A 19,944-nucleotide genomic window follows, 5' to 3' on the forward strand; every position below is an offset into this window, starting at 1 on the left:
TCAACCTTTTTTTAAACAAAGACTTACGGGATGACTTTAATTTCTTCTTTTCCATGAAGGATGTAATCAATTATTTTGTAGAAGTTTATTTCCTAGGGATAAAAAAACATGTAAGAATGAAAATGTTGAAACAATAGCAGTAAATTATGAATGAAACTAATAGTAAAGCATACCCTTCCATCTGTAGTTCTTGGACCATCATATGGTGGTACTTCACCCATTTGTACTGGCCAGAGATCAAAAAATTCCTACAGTTAAAATGAATAAAAACAAAATAAAAAGGAAATTATTTGTACATTATTGCATAATCATGTCAATGACTTGATATTTGAAGTACATTAATGTAGAAAATACAAAACCTTCTCCTTTGTCATGTCTAGAAGTGCAACGGAGTATCTATCACAGTTTAAAAAGGCTCGCACAGTGTAAAGGGCTTTGTGAAACTGTCGCTCAATGTCAGTAAGTTCTTCAAATACTTTGCTTGCAGACCATAAAAGAACCTGTAGAATAAATGCATGTGGATTTTATTGTATATATAGGAACATTAACAGATTTTCTGTAATATTCAAGACTGAAAGTTCAAAAGATTTAACTGGTAAGACATATGCTGATTGTAACACCGGGAAAGCAAATCAAGCACTGGGATTGATTTCCAGAGGGATAGAATTGAAAAGCAGAGAAGGTATGTTAAACTTGTATAGAACCTTGGTGAGATCACACTTGGAGTACTGGGAACAGTTCTGGTCTCCAAATTATAAAAAAAGATATAGAGGCACTGGAGAAGGTGCAAAAAAGATTTACTAAAATGATACCAGACCTGAGAGGTTACAGCTATCGGGAAAGATGAAGCAGGCTGGGGTTCTTTTCTCTAGAAAGAAGACTGAGGGGTGACCTGATAGAAATCTTTAAGATTATGAAAGAGTTTATAAGGTAACTTGGAAATTATGTTTCCACTTGTGGGGGAGACCAGAACTAGGGGCCATAAATATAAGATAGTCACTAATAAATCCAATAGGGAATTCAGGAGAAATTTCTTTAGTCGGAGAGTAGTTAGAATGTGGAACTCGCTACCACAAGGAGTAGTTGAGGCGACTAGCATAGATGTATTTAAGGGGATGCTAGGTAAACACATGAGGGAGAAAGGAATAGAAAGATACGCTGATAGGGTTAGATGAAGTAGGGAAGAAGGGGGCTCATGTGGAGCATAAACACCGGCATGGACCTGTTGGGCTGAATGGTCTGTTTCAGTGCTGTATGTTCTATGTAATTCTGTGTAAACAGCTGTCTTCTGGCAAAGAAACAGTAAGTCAACAGTATTGATTGCTAGTCGTTGCTATAATATGGCTGCTCTTTTTTGCTATATAAATCAATGATCTGGATTTAAGAATTGAGGGAACAATACAAACATTTTATAATGACACCCAATTGGGGTATTGTGACAAGGACCAAGAATAACTGCAGGAGGATATAGTTAATTAAGCAGGATAGGAAAATAGGCGGCTGCTGCAATTCAGTGTAGAGACATGTGAAGTAATACATTTTAGATTTAAGAATAGAGAAAGGAAGCACACCATAAATGGAGTAGAGGGGCAGAGGAACCTTGGTTTACAAGTACACAGATCATTAAAGGTGGCAGTGCAAGTAAATAGGACCATAAAAAAAATTCAAAACCAACTCTTGGTTTTGTATCTAGAGCATAGGGTTCAAAAGCAAGGAGGTAATGTTAAACTTCTACAAGACTTTAATTAGGCTGCCGTTGGATTATTGTGTAAAGTTTTGGGTGCCTCATTATAGGAAGGATAAAAATGTAATGGAAAAGGTGAAGTGTAAATTCAGTAGGGTGTTACTAGGAATGGGAGGTACAGTTATGAAGACAGACGAGAGACATTAGAGCTTTTTCACTGGAGCTGAAAAGGTTGAATGGTAATCTAATCGAGGTTTTCAAAATTATGAGGGGTTATGATAGGATAAATAATGCTAGGTTGTTTCCTTTAGCTGGCGAGACGGTAAGAAGAGAGCAAAAATTGAAGATAAGCACAAAAAAGTTAAACGAGAGGATGCAGCATACTCTGCCACACACCATTGTCGAAGCAGAGTCCATAAGTAATTTTAAAAGGGAATTATTTATTGCTTGAGAAAGAAGAATATTAAAGGATATGGACAGCAAGCAGGAGTAATATTAGATGGGTGGTTCATGGGGCTAAAAGCACTAACAAAGACTCGATGGGCCAAATGCCATTTCTACGCTCTAAGGGGGTGAAATTTTCAACGTCAGTAGCGCAAAATAGGCTCATAGTGAATTGGCAGCCCATTTTACAGCACACCCATTGAATTCAATGGAAAAGAAAATCAGGCACGGTGTAAAATGGGCTGCCAATTCGATATGAGCTCATTTCGCGCTACTGGCGGTCACCAATTTCACCCCCTAACATTCTATGATTCTGATTACTTCCACTACTAAATTACCAAACATTAGACACATAGAGGACGGTGTCCTCTGTTTGCTAAGCATATCATAGACTTGTGTACTGACAGTGGCTGGGGATTTCTGCTTCTGCTTGCCAGCCCCTATTAAAATGGATGGTGGGAAAATCATGGGCTGGCGAGTGGACAAGCAGAAATCCCTGACAGCAGGTTTATAAATTCACTGCAAACAATAGGAAATCTTCACCCAACTTGTCGTATGTGTGTTAACTCACTATTTAGGAATTAATTTAATTATTGTCAAAGATATTGATAGAAAACAGTCCTATAATAGCCAAAAATTATAACAGATATATTACAAAGTTTCAACCCTAAAATGTGTTAAATCCTGCATCCTGTAGGAAATTTCCATAGGGATTTCCAATCCTTTGTCAAGAAAGCCTTGTTTAACTTTACCTGCCCTTTCCTGGTTTCACAGCCATGGAGATAGCTCAGATGGTAGATCTTGAGTGTCAAGTTGAGAAAATTGAGATACTTTAAGAAAATCTGTAATTAAAAACAAATAATTTTCAACATAATAAAACAAAAATTATAAACTTAGGCCCCAAAATTCCACAAGTCCATTTGCCCCGATGTTGTGCTGCTAAATCATGTTTTCCCATCAGCCAATATAAATTAGAGCTGACCCTGCCGTAAAACATGGGGTCAAGTTATTCACAAATCTATTTGGCATTTCAGTAGTGCAACTCTCATGAAAGTAGTGCATTAGGGTTGGGGGTGGAAATTATGAAGTTAAGAATTGCTGAAGATTGCAATAGTTGGCTGGGGGAGTAGCAGGTAAGTTGTAAAATGTTTGGCACAGTTAGCTCACTGTTAGCTAGCAGTAATGGATGCCTCATCTGAGATTTTGTGCCAATTTTAAAGACCGTCTTCCACTGGAGGATCTGGCAGAGGCACCAAAAAAAAGAGCAGGGTATTGGAAAGAGGTAGAAGAACCAAAGTTTTTCATGAGGCTGACCTTCAGACACTCCTGGATGAAATTCAGATTTACCAGAATGACACAAGGGCTTAAAGGGTTAAATTATGAGGACAGGTGGCATACACTTGGTTTATATTCCCTTGAGTTTACAAAGTTGAGGGGTGATCTAACGGAGGCGTTTAAAATGATAAAAGGGATCTGATAGGGTAGATACAGAGAAACTATTTCCTCCGGTGGAGAAATCCAGAACAATAGGGCATAATCCTAAAATTAGAACTAGGCCATTTAGGAGTGAAATTGGGAAGCATTTTCTTCACAAAAAGGGTAGTGAAAATCTGGAACCCTGTCCCCTAAATGGCTGTGGATGCTGGGTCAATTGACATTTTCAAGACTGAGATCAATACATTTGTGTTGGGTAAGAGTATCAAGGGAAATGGAACAAAGGTGGGCAAATGGGGTTGAGGTATAGATCAGTCATGATCTAACTGAATGGCAGAACAGGCTCGAGGGGCTGAGTGGCCAACCTCTGTTCCTATATTCCTATTTTCCTAAATGCAGCAAAGGCTCTCCTCAACAGAAACTGCTGAGTGACCATGGGAGGAAACCTCTTTGATGCCATGTGAAGGGAGGTGGCAGTGGCATTGAATGCCACGTCTCTCATCCCCAGGACTACAGACCAGTGCCGGAAGAAGTTCAGTGACCTGACGAGGGCAAGCACAGTAACAGACTGGCTACTTTCCTTTTTCCTCCTTGGGCACCATGGGCACCAACACACTGTTCATCATCTAAAATTGCTAGCTGTAAACTTCACACTGTACTGTGGTTAAAGAAGTCACTAACATGGGATGTGTAAACCCTAACAGCAATTACTTGCATGCAGAACTTTAAAACCCCTTACTCCACTTTAACAGGGTGAAACTAATAGATCTATTACATCAGCTGTCTGATGCCACCTGGGAGATAGCCCTTAAATGTTAGTCTTCATCTAATTCCTTCAATCTTGTTACAAGAACAACTTGTGCAAAATGGAAAGGTAAAAGGACCAGTGAGGACACTCCAGACCTAGAGAGCAACATTCTTAAGAGGAGCAGGCCAAGGAACTGTTGGGGAACAGAATTCTTTCTGGTGGACTAAGATGATGACAATGAGGAAGAGGATGTTGAGGACAAAGCCACATAGCAGTCTTAGGACCAAGATCCTGCTCCATGTTCCTTTGCCTCAATCCCCTTGATGTCACCCTCTCCATCACCTGCTTTCGTACTCTCATGCATTAACTCAGAAAATTTCATCTGGGGGGAATTAGAAAGTGCAGGTGAGGATGTGGCATTGGATGATTCATAGAGCATAAGGGAGCTAGAGGATTGCGGAGTGAGTGAGGATGTACTAGCTTCCCAGCAGAGGCAGATGAGTAGGCTGCTCATAGGACCCAGGTCTCATGGGTACATGCCTGAAAAGTTGGATGCTCCAGGAAAATCACACCTATGTGCAGACACTTAGGTCTCTCTGAGGATGTGTGGCAACCGACAGCTGAGACTCATTTGTGGTAATATCAGAGAAACTTTCTTTTCATTGCAGGAAAGAATGTGGCAGCTACACTGGAATCTGTGACAGCCCTCCACCTCACAAGCTGTCAGGAACCAGTCAGTTACTCCACCTCTATGGAAGCACAGCCTGGTGCCCTGGTGACAGCGGGGGACCAGATTAGACAGCATCCTGCATATTGGCTTTCCGACACCGAGGACCAGGATGTGGCTACTCTTTCAGGACTTTCAGGATGCGGCTACTCTCTCAGGACTTTCAGGATGCGGCTACTCTCTCAGGACTTTCAGGATGCGGCTACTCTCTCAGGACTTTCAGGATCTGAAAGCAGCTATACAACCAGCCAGCCTGCTGGTCAATGTGAACACAGATCCATGACTCAGTAGAATGGAGATGGCAGGAGTAGACCTCCATGAGGCTGCCATTTCTCAGCATTTGGCCCTCACCCTCAGAGCAACATGCAGGCGGTGCATAGGAGGCAACACCTGGCTGCTGAGACACAAGCTTCAGTCAGCAGCAGCTGCCTTCCAGTATCAAGCTGCCATGATAGAAAGGCCACTTTAGTCCCATGAACCTTTTGTACCGCAGGAGTAGCCATCCATAGTACTGGCCCTCAGGTTACACCTAGGAACAGCTCTAGAATAGGTGAAAAAAAGCACAGCTAGACAATCCAGGGAAGCACAGTGTGAAGAAGGAGTATTTACCCTTAGTGCCTTGGGGGCGCAAGTCATGGGTATTCAGAACTCCAATGACGATTATTCTTATTTATACAGATTTAAATGACCCTCCAACAACATTAGTAAGTGCATCGTGGGAAGGCCCGAGACAGCAAGAGAAACTGGACCTCAGCCATTATGGGGCAGAAAACCAGCGGGATTTTCATTCACCCCAATTTTTAGGTCACAAAAAAGAAAATCGTCATTGCAGTGCTAAAAGAAGTGCTGGAAATGATGTTGAATTTCAAGGCCTTAATCTTCAAAATATCCATTATATGTGTACAAAACAAGCTGGAAAATTCTTACTTCTTCATCTTTTGTGGTGAAATGTGGTCCATCTACTTTGTTTACAGCCATTACAACAGCAACTACATCGTTTCCATTCATTACTGGAGTTGCCAGAACACATTTTGTTTCAAACTCTGTAAGATTGTCCACAAAATCACAGAAATTGCTGTCCTAAAAAACAGAAAGCAGTCAGTCAGTATAACTGTGTATAACATTTCAAGGATCATACTCCATTGGGTGATAACAGTGAATCCAATGTGACAAGCTAAACAACCAAATAATGAAGTTACAGCAATTTGGAAACTCTCAAAACATATTACTCAATTTTTACTGAAACTTCCAGAAAGTATTATTCCTATATCAGGTCCTAAACTTTATCATAGAATCATATAGAATCATAGAAGTTACAACATGGAAACAGGCCCTTCGGCCCAACATGTCCATGTCGCCCAGTTTATACCACTAAGCTAGTCCCAATTGCCTGCACTTGGCCCATATCCCTCGATACCCATCTTCCCCATGTAACTGTCCAAATGCTTTTTAAAAGACAAAATTGTACCCGCCTCTACTACTGCCTCTGGCAGCTCGTTCCAGACACTCACCACCCTTTGAGTGAAAAAATTGCCCCTCTGGATCCTTTTGTATCTCTCCCCTCTCACCTTAAATCTGTGCCCCCTCGTTATAGACTCCCCTACCTTTGGGAAAAGATTTTGACTATCGACCTTATCTATGCCCCTCATTATTTTATAGACTTCTATAAGATCACCCCTTAACCTCCTACTCTCCAGGGAATAAAGTCCCAGTCTGTCTAACCTCTCCCTGTAAGTCAAACCATCAAGTCCCGGTAGCATCCTAGTAAATCTTTTCTGCACTCTTTCTAGTTTAATAATATCCTTTCTATAATAGGGTGACCAGAACTGTACACAGTACTCCAAGTGTGGCCTCACCAATGCCCTGTACAACTTCAACAAGACATCCCAACTCCTGCATTCAATGTTCTGACCAATGAAACCAAGCATGCTGAATGCCTTCTTCACCACCCTATCCACCTGTGACTCCACTTTCAAGGAGCTATGAATCTGTACTCCTAGATCTCTTTGTTCTATAACTCTCCCCAACGCCCTACCATTAACGGAGTAGGTCCTGGCCCGATTCGATCTACCAAAATGCATCACCTCACATTTATCTAAATTAAACTCCATCTGCCATTCATCGGCCCACTGGCCCAATTTATCAAGATCCCGTTGCAATCCTAGATAACCTTCTTCACTGTCCACAATGCCACCAATCTTGGTGTCATCTGCAAACTTCCTACCTCAATGTATTAAAATACCTCTACCACTAAGAAGAACAAGATCATCAATGTTGTGCAAATGCCATCAGCTCCAAGTTCCCCTCCAAGTCACTCACCATTCTGGCTTGGACATACATCACCGTTCCTGCATTGTCGTTCAGCCAGAATCATGGAATTCCATGCCAAACACCATTGTGGAAGCACCATCACTGCAAGGACTGCAGCGGTTCACGGCAAAGGCGCACTACCGCCTTCTCAGGGCAACTAGGGATGGGCAATAAATTGACCTTGCCCACATCCCAAGAACAAATAAGTTTTAAAAAACATTAAAACTACCCAATATTTCCCATGTACCTCATTATTTGCAGCACTTTGAGTGAAGATCCACATTGATTTAATTTGAAAAACTATAAAAATATATTAAGTGTAGTGAATCTCTAAATTACAAATACTTCATTGGGCTTTTATTTTGCAATTCATGTTTTTGCTGTCCTAAGCAAAACATAACTAACATATGGCTCAATCATGATAGTTCGATATTGTGCCACTAGAACATCTGGGCATGATTAAATAAAATCCGACGCAGGCTCGATGGGCTGAATGGCCTCCTTCTGTGCCATAACCATTCTATGATTCTATGAAAATATAGTACAACCATTAGACTAATGTTTCCCTAGTAGATACAAATTTTGAACGGTCTTAAATTAAAGGGGCAGGATACTCAGTAGCAGCGCAATTTGGTAACTTTTCTCAAGAGCTATCACCCCGATCAGTATCTTGGTTGATGGCCATACTCAAGAATGCTGCACCTTGCAGCGATGCAGTCTGTGCCTGTGATTCCCTACATAGGGAGCTATTGATTTCAGTCAAACCATAGAGGACAGTTGCCAATGGAAGCCAAGCTTTCTTCCACAAAAAAAAAATGCCTAGAAATTACTGAGGGCATTATTAACAGACAAATGATTAATATATTTGTATGACATTCTTCTGTCCACTACTTTAGCATTTAAAATAAATGGAGTAATCCCTGCATTAAAAGAGTGGACATACGGACATGCTAAGTGCTCATCCGCTAATATTGTCAACAGTCATATCTAGGTTTATAGGGCCAATAGTTCCCTTTTTAATAGGGCTGTTTCACTTCTTGTGTGAAAACTGGGACAGTCCTTCCTCCATTATATTCTCCAACTGAAAAGAAAGAATTGAATCCCAGATTCAATCTGGGATTCAATCCCAGATGGCTTTGTCAAGGGAAGATCATGTTTGACTAATTTGATTGAATTTTTTGAGGGGGTGACTAGGCGTGTGGATGAGGGTAACGCAGTGGATGTGGTATACATGGATTTCAGTAAGGCCTTCGATAAAGTCCCCCACAGGAGACTGGTCAAGAAGGTACGAGCCCATGGAATCCAGGGTGCCTTGGCACTTTGGATACAAAACTGGCTTAGTGGCAGAAGGCAGAGGGTGATGGTCGAAGGTTGTTTTTGTGACTGGAAGCCTGTGGCCAGTGGGGTACCACAGGGATCGGTGCTGGGTCCTTTGCTGTTTGTGGTCTACATTAATGACTTGGATATGAATGTAAAAGGTATGATCAGTAAGTTCGCTGATGATACAAAAATTGGTAGGGTGGTAAATAGCGAGGAGGATAGCCTCAGTCTGCAGGACGATATAGATGGGTTGGTCAGATGGGCGGAACAGTGGCAAATGGAATTTAACCCGGAAAAGTGCGAGGTGATGCACTTTGGAGGGACTAACAAGGCAAGGGAATACACAATGAATGGGAGGACCCTAGGCAAGACAGAGGGTCAGAGGGATCTTGGTGTGCAAGTTCACAGATCCCTGAAGGCGGCGGAACAGGTAGATAAGGTGGTAAAGAAGGCATATGGGATACTTGCCTTTATTAGCCGAGGCATAGAATATAAGAGCAAGGAGGTTATGATGGAGCTGTATAAAACACTGGTTAGGCCACAGCTGGAGTACTGTGTGCAGTTCTGGTCGCCACACTACAGGAAGGATGTGATCGCTTTGGAGAGGGTGCAGAGGAGATTCACCAGGATGTTACCAGGGCTGGAGCGCTTCAGCTTTGAAGAGAGACTGGGAAGATTGGGTTTGTTTTCCTTGGAGCAGAGGAGGCTGAGGGGGGACGTGATTGAGGTGTACAAAATTATGAGGGGCACAGATAGGATGGATACTAAGGAGCTTTTTCCCTTCGTTGAGGGTTCTATAACAAGGGGACATAGATTCAAGGTAAAAGGCGGGAGGTTTAGAGGGGATTTGAGAAAGAACATTTTCACCCAGAGGGTGGTTAGAGTCTGGAACTCACTGCCTGAAAGGGTTGTGGAGGCAGGAACCCTCACAACATTCAAGAAGCATTTGGATGAGCACTTGAAATGCCACAGCATACAAGGCTACGGACCAAGTGCTGGAATATGGGATTAGAGTAGACAGGGCTTGATGGCCGGCGCGGACACGATGGGCCAAAGGGCCTCTATCCGTGCTGTATAACTCTATGACTCTATGACTCTATTGAGCAAAATTCCATAGCTGTCAGGCTATGAATTGATTCCAGAGGTACACAGAATAGCAAATCTGGTGAGGGGCACAGGTGAAGGGAAGTGGGCCACAAATGGCTTCAAGGTTGTATTCATAGAATCATAGAAAGTTACGGCACAGAAGGAGGCCATTCGGCCCATCATGTCCATGTCGGCTGAAAAAGAGCTATCCAGATTAATCCCACTTTTCAGCACCTAGTCCGTAGCCCTGTAGGTTACGGCACTTGAAGTGCACATCCAAGCACTTTTAAAATGTTTTGAGGGTTTCTGCCTCTACCATCCTTTCAGGCAGTGAGTTCCAGACCCCAACTAACCTCTGGGTGAAAAAATTTCTCCTCAGCTCCCCTTTAATCCTTCTACCAATTACTTTAAACCAATGCCCCTGGTCACTGGCCCCTCTGCTAAGGGGAATAGGTCCTCCCTATTCACTTTATCTAGTCCCATCATAATTTTGTACACCTCAATTGAATCTCTCCTCAGCCTCCTTTGTTCCAAAGAAAACATCCCCAGCCTATCCAATCTTTTCTCATAGCTAAAATTCTCCAGCCCTAGCAACATCCTCGTAAATCTCCCCTGTACCCTCTCTAGTGCAATCACATCTTTCCTGTAATTACACAGAATTACACAGTTATACTGAATTATTTAATACATGAAAGCTTTGAACAGGCATCAAATTTCCTCTGAGACAATGGAGACATTCACTGACTGAACCCATGTTGATGTCACCTGAATGTATATCTGGGCTTCCACTAAACTCAAAAGGGGAAATTTTAACTCCAGGGTGGAAAGCAGGTGGGACTCATGGGCCATCACCTGGGAGTTGCAGTGTGAGGCCCGGTCCATTTTAACGGCTGGACCCCATTAAAATTACGCTGGCCAGCTGCCTGCCCAAAGTGGACGTCCAGGAACAACATCCCAGCTTTAAGCTTGTGAAGATTGAAAGGCCTTGAGTCAGGCAGGCACCTCAACTGCCAAAGGAAACAGCGGCATTAAAATGGCCGCAGGGTGGGAAAAGAGCAATAGGTTCACCACTTGGATTTTAACATCCGTTCTGCTTGGTTTCGGCCAGGCAGCAAGGGTTAAAATTCTCCCAAAAGTGTCAGGTCTCCTTAAGGTGGAGGGTAATATTGTTAGAATGTATTTTTCAAGCAGGTAAAGAGATTTTTCCTAAATTGTATTGCTGAGGAGGTACCTCCCCACTGAAGAGAATAATTAGACTATGGAAAATATTACAGAATATAATCCAACTACATAGCCCATTGGTAATGAAGTCAAGTGTGGGTTGTGACATGACTAGATCATCATAAAATATTTGCCTTGCTCCACTGTTCTTCACCACAGATTCTGGTTATGTCATGAAATGATTGCACAAAATCTTAAGCAATTCTAAATCATTTGGCAATTTTTCCATTGGATGCTCTGATTTGCAAAAATGGAGTGACAATGCTCAATGATAGGGTCAGACATATAACATTATAAACAGCATGTTGTTAGATACTAAAGTATCCTGTTACGTCTGTGAGAATGTTATGCAATGGCTCTGGGCCTCGAGTGGCACCACATATTCTTTTATTCAGGGATTCACGCGCTCATTTCCTGGCATAAAAAAGTTGGATCCAAAATTCCGATCCGGAAATTGGGCCACGACCGTCACAGGCTCACCCCCTTCCAAGCCCCCATAAATATGGTAAATATTACCACAAACATACTTCTACCTTATAAAATGCAGTAAATATCTGTCCAAACATATCTACAACCTACAAAATGCAGTAAATGTCATCCCAAAACACATCTGTACTCCAGAAATACAGCAAACACATCAACACCCTAAAATAATACTGAAATTATCACCCATGCCTCCTCTACGCACATACACAATTACATTGGAAAACAATGTTGTAAATATCCCACGTACACAAACAGAACTAAACCAGAAAATGTGATAATATGCCCAACTGTACCAGAAAATATGTAAGTAAATATCCCTAACCAAAACAAAAAAAGTGAATATCGCCAACGATACTAGAAAATGATTGAAAATACCCCCAACTATATCTGAAAATATGATAGTGAATATCCTCAAGTATATAAGAAATCATGATAGTGAATATCCACACTACACCAGAAACAATAAGTAAATATCCCCGATTATAACAGAAAATAATAATAATGAATATTCCTAACTATCCCAAAATATAGTGACTATCTCCAAATACCTCAGAATATATAAATATTAAAGGGTATAGGGAGCGAGCAGCAGAGTGGTATTAGACTCGGTGGCTCTTGTGGAGAAAAATACCGGCAGACTTGTTGGACCAAATGACTTATTCTATGCTGTGCTATAACATTCTATGATTCAATGATGAGTTACTGATCTCTCAATTTAAAAAGTTGGGTAACAATAATAAGCTACTATAATAAAATAAGTATTATATTTATGAGATGTATGGATAGCGTTAGATTTGTAGCTATAAAAATGCAATGGGTTTTGACTACATTGTTCTTTTACTTGTGAAAGTTTATTTTGAAATGAATAAATTTAAAAATACCCTCTTGACAAATGTGGTTTATCCTGTTATTATGTAGTTTGACTTTCTGCTTATAAAATGCAAAATATTATGAAAAATACCATTTACAACCAAATAAATATGCTGACAAAGGAGTTCCATTAAATCACCCTGTAGGGCATGACCTACAAGGTAATCCTTGTGGTTATAAATGGGACAGGATTAGTTTGTATGGTGACTTCATATTAATACTTAATTCTTCACGTAACAACTATCAAAACAATATAATCTTGTACATTATGCAAATGTGATCCTCATGATAAATAAATCTCCCCAGACAATGTTCCTCGATCTGATTTATCAATAACTTATGCTATTTCTTTACAGTTGCTGACTGACCTGCTGTGTATTTCTAGCAGTTTCTGTTCCACAGCTAACTACTATATACTAATTATTATTGTTACTAATTAACTGGTTTCAGGACTGCTGACATTTTTAAGGTCCCTACATATACCATCATCTTTCCATTCTACAGAAAAATTGTTACTGACCAGTACTGAAAATGGAAATTGCTGTCAGTGAGATTCAAATTCATTGTATTCACTTTTTATTGAAATAAATCTTACAGTACTGTTTTATGGTTGTAGTATGTTAAACTTAAAATACATTTTAAATTTCAACAGTACAAATTGTATACTTTCATTTACATATATTTCAAGAATTTATTCGATAGATAAAGCCTTGTTGCCATAAAAACTAATTTTTCTTAAAATCAAGCATTGTAACTTGTACAATTATCCACTTCATTCAAACAAGGGAATCACGTTCCCTGAATCCTTCCAGATTCCTCATTTAGTAAAACAGAGTTTGCAGCAATTGTTTTGAGGTAATTTCTGCATTAAATATTGTAAATAATGTTATCTACTAGCTGTATCTAAATTCTGAAATATAACTTGATATAGGGAGCATAAAACATCTAATCAATCATAAATCCAAAACACAAAAACTTGAATACAAGATTGGGCTACAACATTTCCAAATATGTTTCAAGTAACAAATTTTGTTCTCATTTCAGTAAACTATAGCAAGTCTTCTAATTACATTCCTAAACCAAATGTATTTTTCATGTACTGCATCACAGTTAGTTATACATAGTCTGCAGCTAGATTTAGAGAAAGGAGCTCAGCAGCTCCGTCATGTCTGTGCTTATGTTTCTCTAACAAACATTAAGTGCAATAATCTCTTTTCAAGATATATTTCAGGTTTCATTTAACAACCGTATGAAGTGATGTAAAGAATATATTTTCATTATGCTTTCTTAAAAACACACATTGTGATGCATTATACTGTATATTCCTTTTACATGTGGAGTTGAACCTACACGAAAATGTACAGATGTACTAAACTAAAATATCTAGCTCACAGGTGCTGCTGTACTGGTCCAATAGTAGCTCTGTATGTCCTCATTGTTACTGGTCCAGGTTTATTATTGTCACATATTGTACCTGCATGGACACCAATTTGGTATTTGTTTTGGACCATCTGTAGTTACAAGTAGAAATTACTGTCCTTTGCAAATGTGCTAAATTAGAAATCAATACAGATATTTTTAATCTATTTACATAACTACAGAAATAGAATAGGGAAACATTTAATGAATGAAGTAATTTCTCCAGAGAATTAAGTTTAAAAATAATTAACCTTTTTGTTGGTACTTATTTAAATATAATGTTCTGCATCTTCTCTGTTTGAGTCTTTAATGCTGTGTTCGTGTAATTAAGTATGCTACTGTAATAGGCCTTTATATAAGAACATAAGAAATAGGAGCAGGAGTAGGCCAATCGGCCCTTCGAGCCTGCTCCGCCATTCAATAAGATCATGGCTGATCTGATCCTAACCTCAAATCTAAATTCATGTCCAATTTCCTGCCCGCTCCCCGTAATCCCTAATTCCCTTTACTTCTAGGAAACTGTCTATTTCTGTTTTAAATTTATTCAATGATGTAGCTTCCACAGCTTCCTGGGGCAGCAAATTCCACAGACCTACTACCCTCTGAGTGAAGAAGTTTCTCCTCATCTCAGTTTTGAAAGAGCAGCCCCTTATTCTAAGATTATGCCCCCTAGTTCTGGTTTCACCCATCCTTGGGAACATCCTCACCGCATCCACCCGATCAAGCCCCTTCACAATCTTATATGTTTCAATAAGATCGCCTCTCATTCGTCTGAACTCCAATGAGTAGAGTCCCAATCTACTCAACCTCTCCTCATATGTCCACCCCCTCATCCCCGGGATTAACCGAGTGAACCTTCTTTGTACTGCCTCGAGAGCAAGTATGTCTTTTCTTAAGTATGGAGACCAAAACTGTATGCAGTATTCCAGGTGCGGTCTTACCAATACCTTATATAATTGCAGCAATACCTCCCTGTTTTTATATTCTATCCCCCTAGCAGTAAATGCCAACATTCCGTTGGCCTTCTTGATCACCTGCTGCACCTGCATACTAACTTTTTGATTTTCTTGCACTAGGACCCCCAGATCCCTTTGTACTGCAGTACTTTCCAGTTTCTCGCCTTTAAGATAATAACTTGCTCTCTGATTTTCCTGCCAAAGTGCATAACCTCACATTTTCCAAATCTCCGCCCACTCACCCACTCACCCAGCCTGTCTATATCCCCTTGTAGGTTTTTTATGTCCTCCTCACTCTCTACTTTCCCTCCCATCTTTGTATCATCTGCAAACTTTGATATGTTACACTCGGTCCCCTCCTCCAAATCGTTAATATAGATTGTAAAGAGTTGGGGACCCAGCACCGACCCCTGCGGAACACCACTGGCTACTGGTTGCCAGTCCGAGAATGAACCATTTATCCCAACTCTCTGCTTCCTGTTAGATAACCAATCCTCCACCCATGCCAGAATATTACCCCCAATCCAGTGATTCTTTATCTTGAGCAATAATCTTTTATGTGGCACCTTGTCGAATGCCTTCTGGAAGTCTAAATACACTACGTCCACTGGTTCCCCTTTATCCACCCTGTACGTTATGTCCTCAAAGAACTCAAGCAAATTTGTCAGACATGACTTCCCCTTCGTAAAGCCATGCTGACTTTGTCCTATTAAATTATGTTTATCCAAATGTTCTGCTACTGTCTCCTTAATAATAGACTCCAAAATTTTACCTACCACAGATGTTAGGCTAACTGGTCTATAATTTCCAGCCTTCTGCCTACTACCCTTTTTAAATAAGGGTATAGTTTTATTCAGATTTTCATCACAACAATTTACATTTATACAGTGCTCTTCATAATCCAAAAGACATGACATAGTTCTCAGCACTTTTATGATACAAAATGTGCTGATGTTTTAATGGGATGTGAATATACTTATTGAAACTTCATTATTATAAATTATGCTACTATGAAGCTCGTTTAACAAGTCCTTTGGTCCCAGCAGAATCTCCATTATAGACAATAAATGTGTTCAAGCATTAAGAAGATGAACTTCTATTTTGGATAACAATTTAGCTATTAATTTCTGTTAACAAAATTGTACTGTAAAAAATATTCAGATTTTTAAAATATTTTCCCTTTCAAAATTCATTGCTCCTTAACTGCAAAATAAACACATCTACCTTTGTCCTAAGGAAATATAACGTTAGCTTAAATTTTAATCAGTATTAGTTGATCTTCTATGAAATTGTTGAGATTTTTTTGTGTCTATCCTTCCTGCAACTGTCTTTGTGTCTCTCACAATCCATGATTCTTTTTTTCTCACTTTTTTTGCTTTCCTTGTTGATTTCCACTCTGTCTCATTCATTTTCTCACTCTCTTTTTGCCTCTACATGCATTTCCTTGTCATAATTTCTGTATATCTCTGCTCTAACTTTATTTCTTTCCCTTTCTCTCTCCCTCTTTCTGTTAGCCTCTCCTTTGGTCTGTAAGTCTCTTTTATCCTCTGTTTCCTATCTTCTCTTTATGTCTCATACTCCCTCTGTATGCCTTCCGTACATGTTCCTTCATTGCTTTACACAATTTGGATGTTTTACCTGCTCTCGCTAACTGGCATACAGTGGCTCTGAAGGGAATAAACATTTTGAAAAATAAATAGAAAGAAGGAAAGACTTGCATTTAAACAACACCTTTCACGATCTCATGATGTCCCAAAGTGCTTCACAGCCAATTAAGCACTTTTTGAAGTGTGATCACTGTTGCAATGTAGGAAACGCGGCAGCCAATTTACGCACAATAAGGTCCCACAAACAGCAATGTGATAATGACCGGATAATCTGTTTTTTAGTGATGTTGGTTGAGGGATAAATGTTGGCCAGGACATCAGGGAAAGCTCTCCTGCACTTTTTCAAAATAGTGCCTTGGGATTTTTTACGACCATTTGAAAGGGCGGACAGGGCCTCGGTTTAACAACTCATCCAAAAGATGTACAATATATTCCCCTACCCTCACCTGGCAACAGGGTCTCTCTCTATCAAAATTTTAAACTGTAATACAAAGAATATATGTATATAAACTACATGGTTTATGTCATTATTTTAATTACTCTTCATTAGGCTAGAACATTATTGAATCTAAAAAATACTTTCAATTACCTCGACTTTATCATGGACATTTATTGTTTTCTTAGTCTGAGCCACACGACCAATGATCCCAGTGTCAAGAGGAAAAACTATTTCACATTCTGGCGGAACCAAACAGTCTTCTAAAATGGAATCCTTCTGAACATTGAACAGCCTGGTGGCAAGTTCAGCAGTGCCATTTCTGGCTCTGTACATAAACAAACTCATGCGATCTGCACGTATGAGAAATGAAAGCCTCCTGATTATATTAAACACTGTCTTCTCCGTAGTGATTTCCTGCATGTCTCGAACCATCTCAAAAATGATCTCACTTTCCTCCACACAGTTCAGCTCTCGGAAAGTGCTATAATCTACATTTGCTTGTTGAGCTCCCAGCAAGTCAGCAATATGTACAGAACGCAGTCTCCTGTCATAGTAGTCCTTGGCAAAGGCAGGATTACTGTCCAGGAACTTTTCCACATCTTCCTTGGTCGAACTCATTTTAGAATATGCGTTTTGTCTCCTTTTCCACACACAATAATGGAATAAATTTCCTAAAATCAGCTAATAATATATGATCATTCCTTCTATTCCAGAGTTTATAGAGAAGCAATGTTTTATGGAAACAGTAGGCTCAATAACAACTGCTCAGATCTAGGGCGAGGTGTGCCACTTAACAGCTTTCAATTGCATTTGCTCAGTGGTGCTGAAGGTGAAATCAGGATTATGGTGTGATCACATGACATGTTTAAGCCCAGAACTAATCAAAATGTAAAGAGCTAAATTTCAATTTAAGAGATGAATAATCGTATAGATCGAATATTAAGTACTAATCCTTAATGTTTATTTATTTATACTAAAAATTTGAAAACAATTGTATGTTAACTTTTTAAATCTTACACAGTAAATCCCATTCAGTTAATAAGTAGTAAGCTCCTGTAGTATAAGGGAATCTTTTACTGAACCCTGTTTAAATTGGAACAGGCTCTGCAGTTTACATTCCTACAGAACATATTACATTATCCAGGTAAAGAATGATTTTCAAGTTTTGCTTGCAATTTATTTCAATTAAAACCTGAATCATCATCTACCAAACAGAGAACAGCAGGTATTTGGATTGGGTTTGGAGTAAAAATCCTCCTGTGATCCCTTGTTGATTTAAATACTTATAATGGTCTGAACACATCTTGATCTGCAGATTAAGTTTGTAGGTAGGCCTTATAGGTACAAGGTTATTCTTGTAATGGCAACAGTCCAAAAATCTAAACTGTTGCGTGCTTACATAATTATTAATTTATAAATGTTTTTTAAAATAATTCATATTGAAAGCACTAAATCACAACACAACAATGTAAGTTATTAAAGCACCATATGCTTCAAAAGCTACAGCTTCGAACACCACACAGTAGATTTCCCCATTGAGCACAAACAGGAATCACACTTGCCAAACACGAAAGGGATAATTTTATGACTTCATGTGGCTATTGGTAACCCTGGTCCATTGGAAGGGCGTATTAAAAGTTCAGGCACAGGCATACGATTTTCTGACTATTTAAAATATAATGGTCATAAAAGCATGCATAGTGCATGCTTGAATTTCAATTATGTGCACTCAGCAGTTGAAGATCCATGCCAGTAGCCCAAAGTCCCAAAATAGCCCAGTAGAGCACTGACCCCACAAGTCTGGAGTCAGCCTTATTTTAATATTGTAGGCGAGTTCCACAATTGGAAGCTTACCTGTTAATGGTGGGAAATCACATGCTGCTACAGCACTTAAATTTCTGCACAGCTTAAAGGGTCAGATGTCCTGCTCAGTGGCAGACCCGCTGAGTAAAACCTAGCGGGATTGGTAAACTGACTGACATGACTGGAAGATGGGTTTAAACGGGTATTGACCTGCAGGCATTAAGGTCATTAGGATCTGTGTGCTATGTGTGAGTAGTAGATTTCCAAGGCAGTTCTGAGCTTGCAGTTTGCTCCTTTCTGATTTTTTTCCCCTTTACTTTCCCTGATTAAACACTCACTGCTTATCATGGATACTGTTTTTGCTTCTTTCTATTGGATGGAGGAACAGCTGGAGGAAAAGGAGCAGCAACAGCAGCCTCAACAGCCAGGACAAGCAGCAGCTGGGCCTGTTAGAAGACAGCAGTAAGGGAAGCTGCTTCTAGAAGACCTTACCCAGCCCACAGGATCTATAGGCCAAGAGTCAGTTTCTTGAATATCTCTGAGGAGCAGTGCATGAGGAGAATGTGCATCACCAGATAGACTGTTGCAGCAGGACCTGCTGCCTGTTGGACCAGGGGGCTATGTTTTGCCAGTGGCTTTCAAAGTCACCACTGCCGTTAACTTTTTCACCTCAGGCTCCTTCCAGGCTGTTACAGAGGACATCACCCATAACGTCCAATCTGCAGTACATAACTCATCAAACAGGTCAATGCCCTCCTTGCCACAGCAAACCAGTACATTACCTTCCCAATGGACAGCCAGAATGAGAGAGCTCTGGGATTTGCAGCAATGGCACGCTCCCCCCGTGTACAGCACATAATAGACTGCATTCATGTAGCTATCAGCGCGCCAGAAGATGAACCAGCAGCTTTTGTCAACAGGTAGGGCATCCACTACATCAATGTACAGCTGGTGCTTGACCACCACAGAAGGATAATGCAAGCGTGTACTGGTTTTGCTGGCAGCTGCTACAATGCCTTCATCTTGCATCACTCAGCCATCCCTTACTTCTCCACCCATTTAGGAACATCAAAGGATGGCTGCCAGGGTACAAGGGACCAGTACCTGGGTACTTGACCACATGCAGACCCCTCAAACTCACTATCTAACCCTGCCAGGGTGCTCTGTGCTTAGAAGTGATGTAGTGCATAATGATGTCTCCTCAGAAGGATTCTCCTCCTCTGAGATGTCTTCTTCGAGGAGGAGGGGGTTATAGCTGCGGAGAAGGACCTAGAGGAATGAGAAAAGGGACAAGAGTTAGCATGGCACTGAGGAGCTGGACAGTAGCAGATGACAGCGATCACAATGCAGCTTTATGCAGTCAGGCTATGTGATAATACGTTTTTCTGAG

At 40.3% G+C, this 19,944-nt stretch overlaps 1 protein-coding gene across 1 annotated transcript in view; it reads right to left on the reverse strand.

The window, feature by feature from the left end:
* The window catches only part of pde6a (phosphodiesterase 6A, cGMP-specific, rod, alpha), a 49,130-nt gene extending 31,761 nt beyond the window's left edge, over positions 1-17,369 (reverse strand). Inside the window, exons 1-6 of the mRNA XM_067995842.1 lie at positions 16,902-17,369; positions 5,965-6,117; positions 2,881-2,970; positions 360-500; positions 174-248; positions 28-92 (exon numbers count right to left, since the gene is read on the reverse strand). Coding sequence (XP_067851943.1) covers positions 28-92; positions 174-248; positions 360-500; positions 2,881-2,970; positions 5,965-6,117; positions 16,902-17,369 — 992 coding nt within the window. The remainder of the gene's footprint in view (positions 1-27; positions 93-173; positions 249-359; positions 501-2,880; positions 2,971-5,964; positions 6,118-16,901) is intronic.
* Positions 17,370-19,944: the final 2,575 nt, after the last annotated feature.

The sequence above is a fragment of the Heptranchias perlo genome, chromosome 14 (genome assembly GCF_035084215.1).
Source record: "Heptranchias perlo isolate sHepPer1 chromosome 14, sHepPer1.hap1, whole genome shotgun sequence".
NCBI lineage: Eukaryota > Metazoa > Chordata > Chondrichthyes > Hexanchiformes > Hexanchidae > Heptranchias > Heptranchias perlo.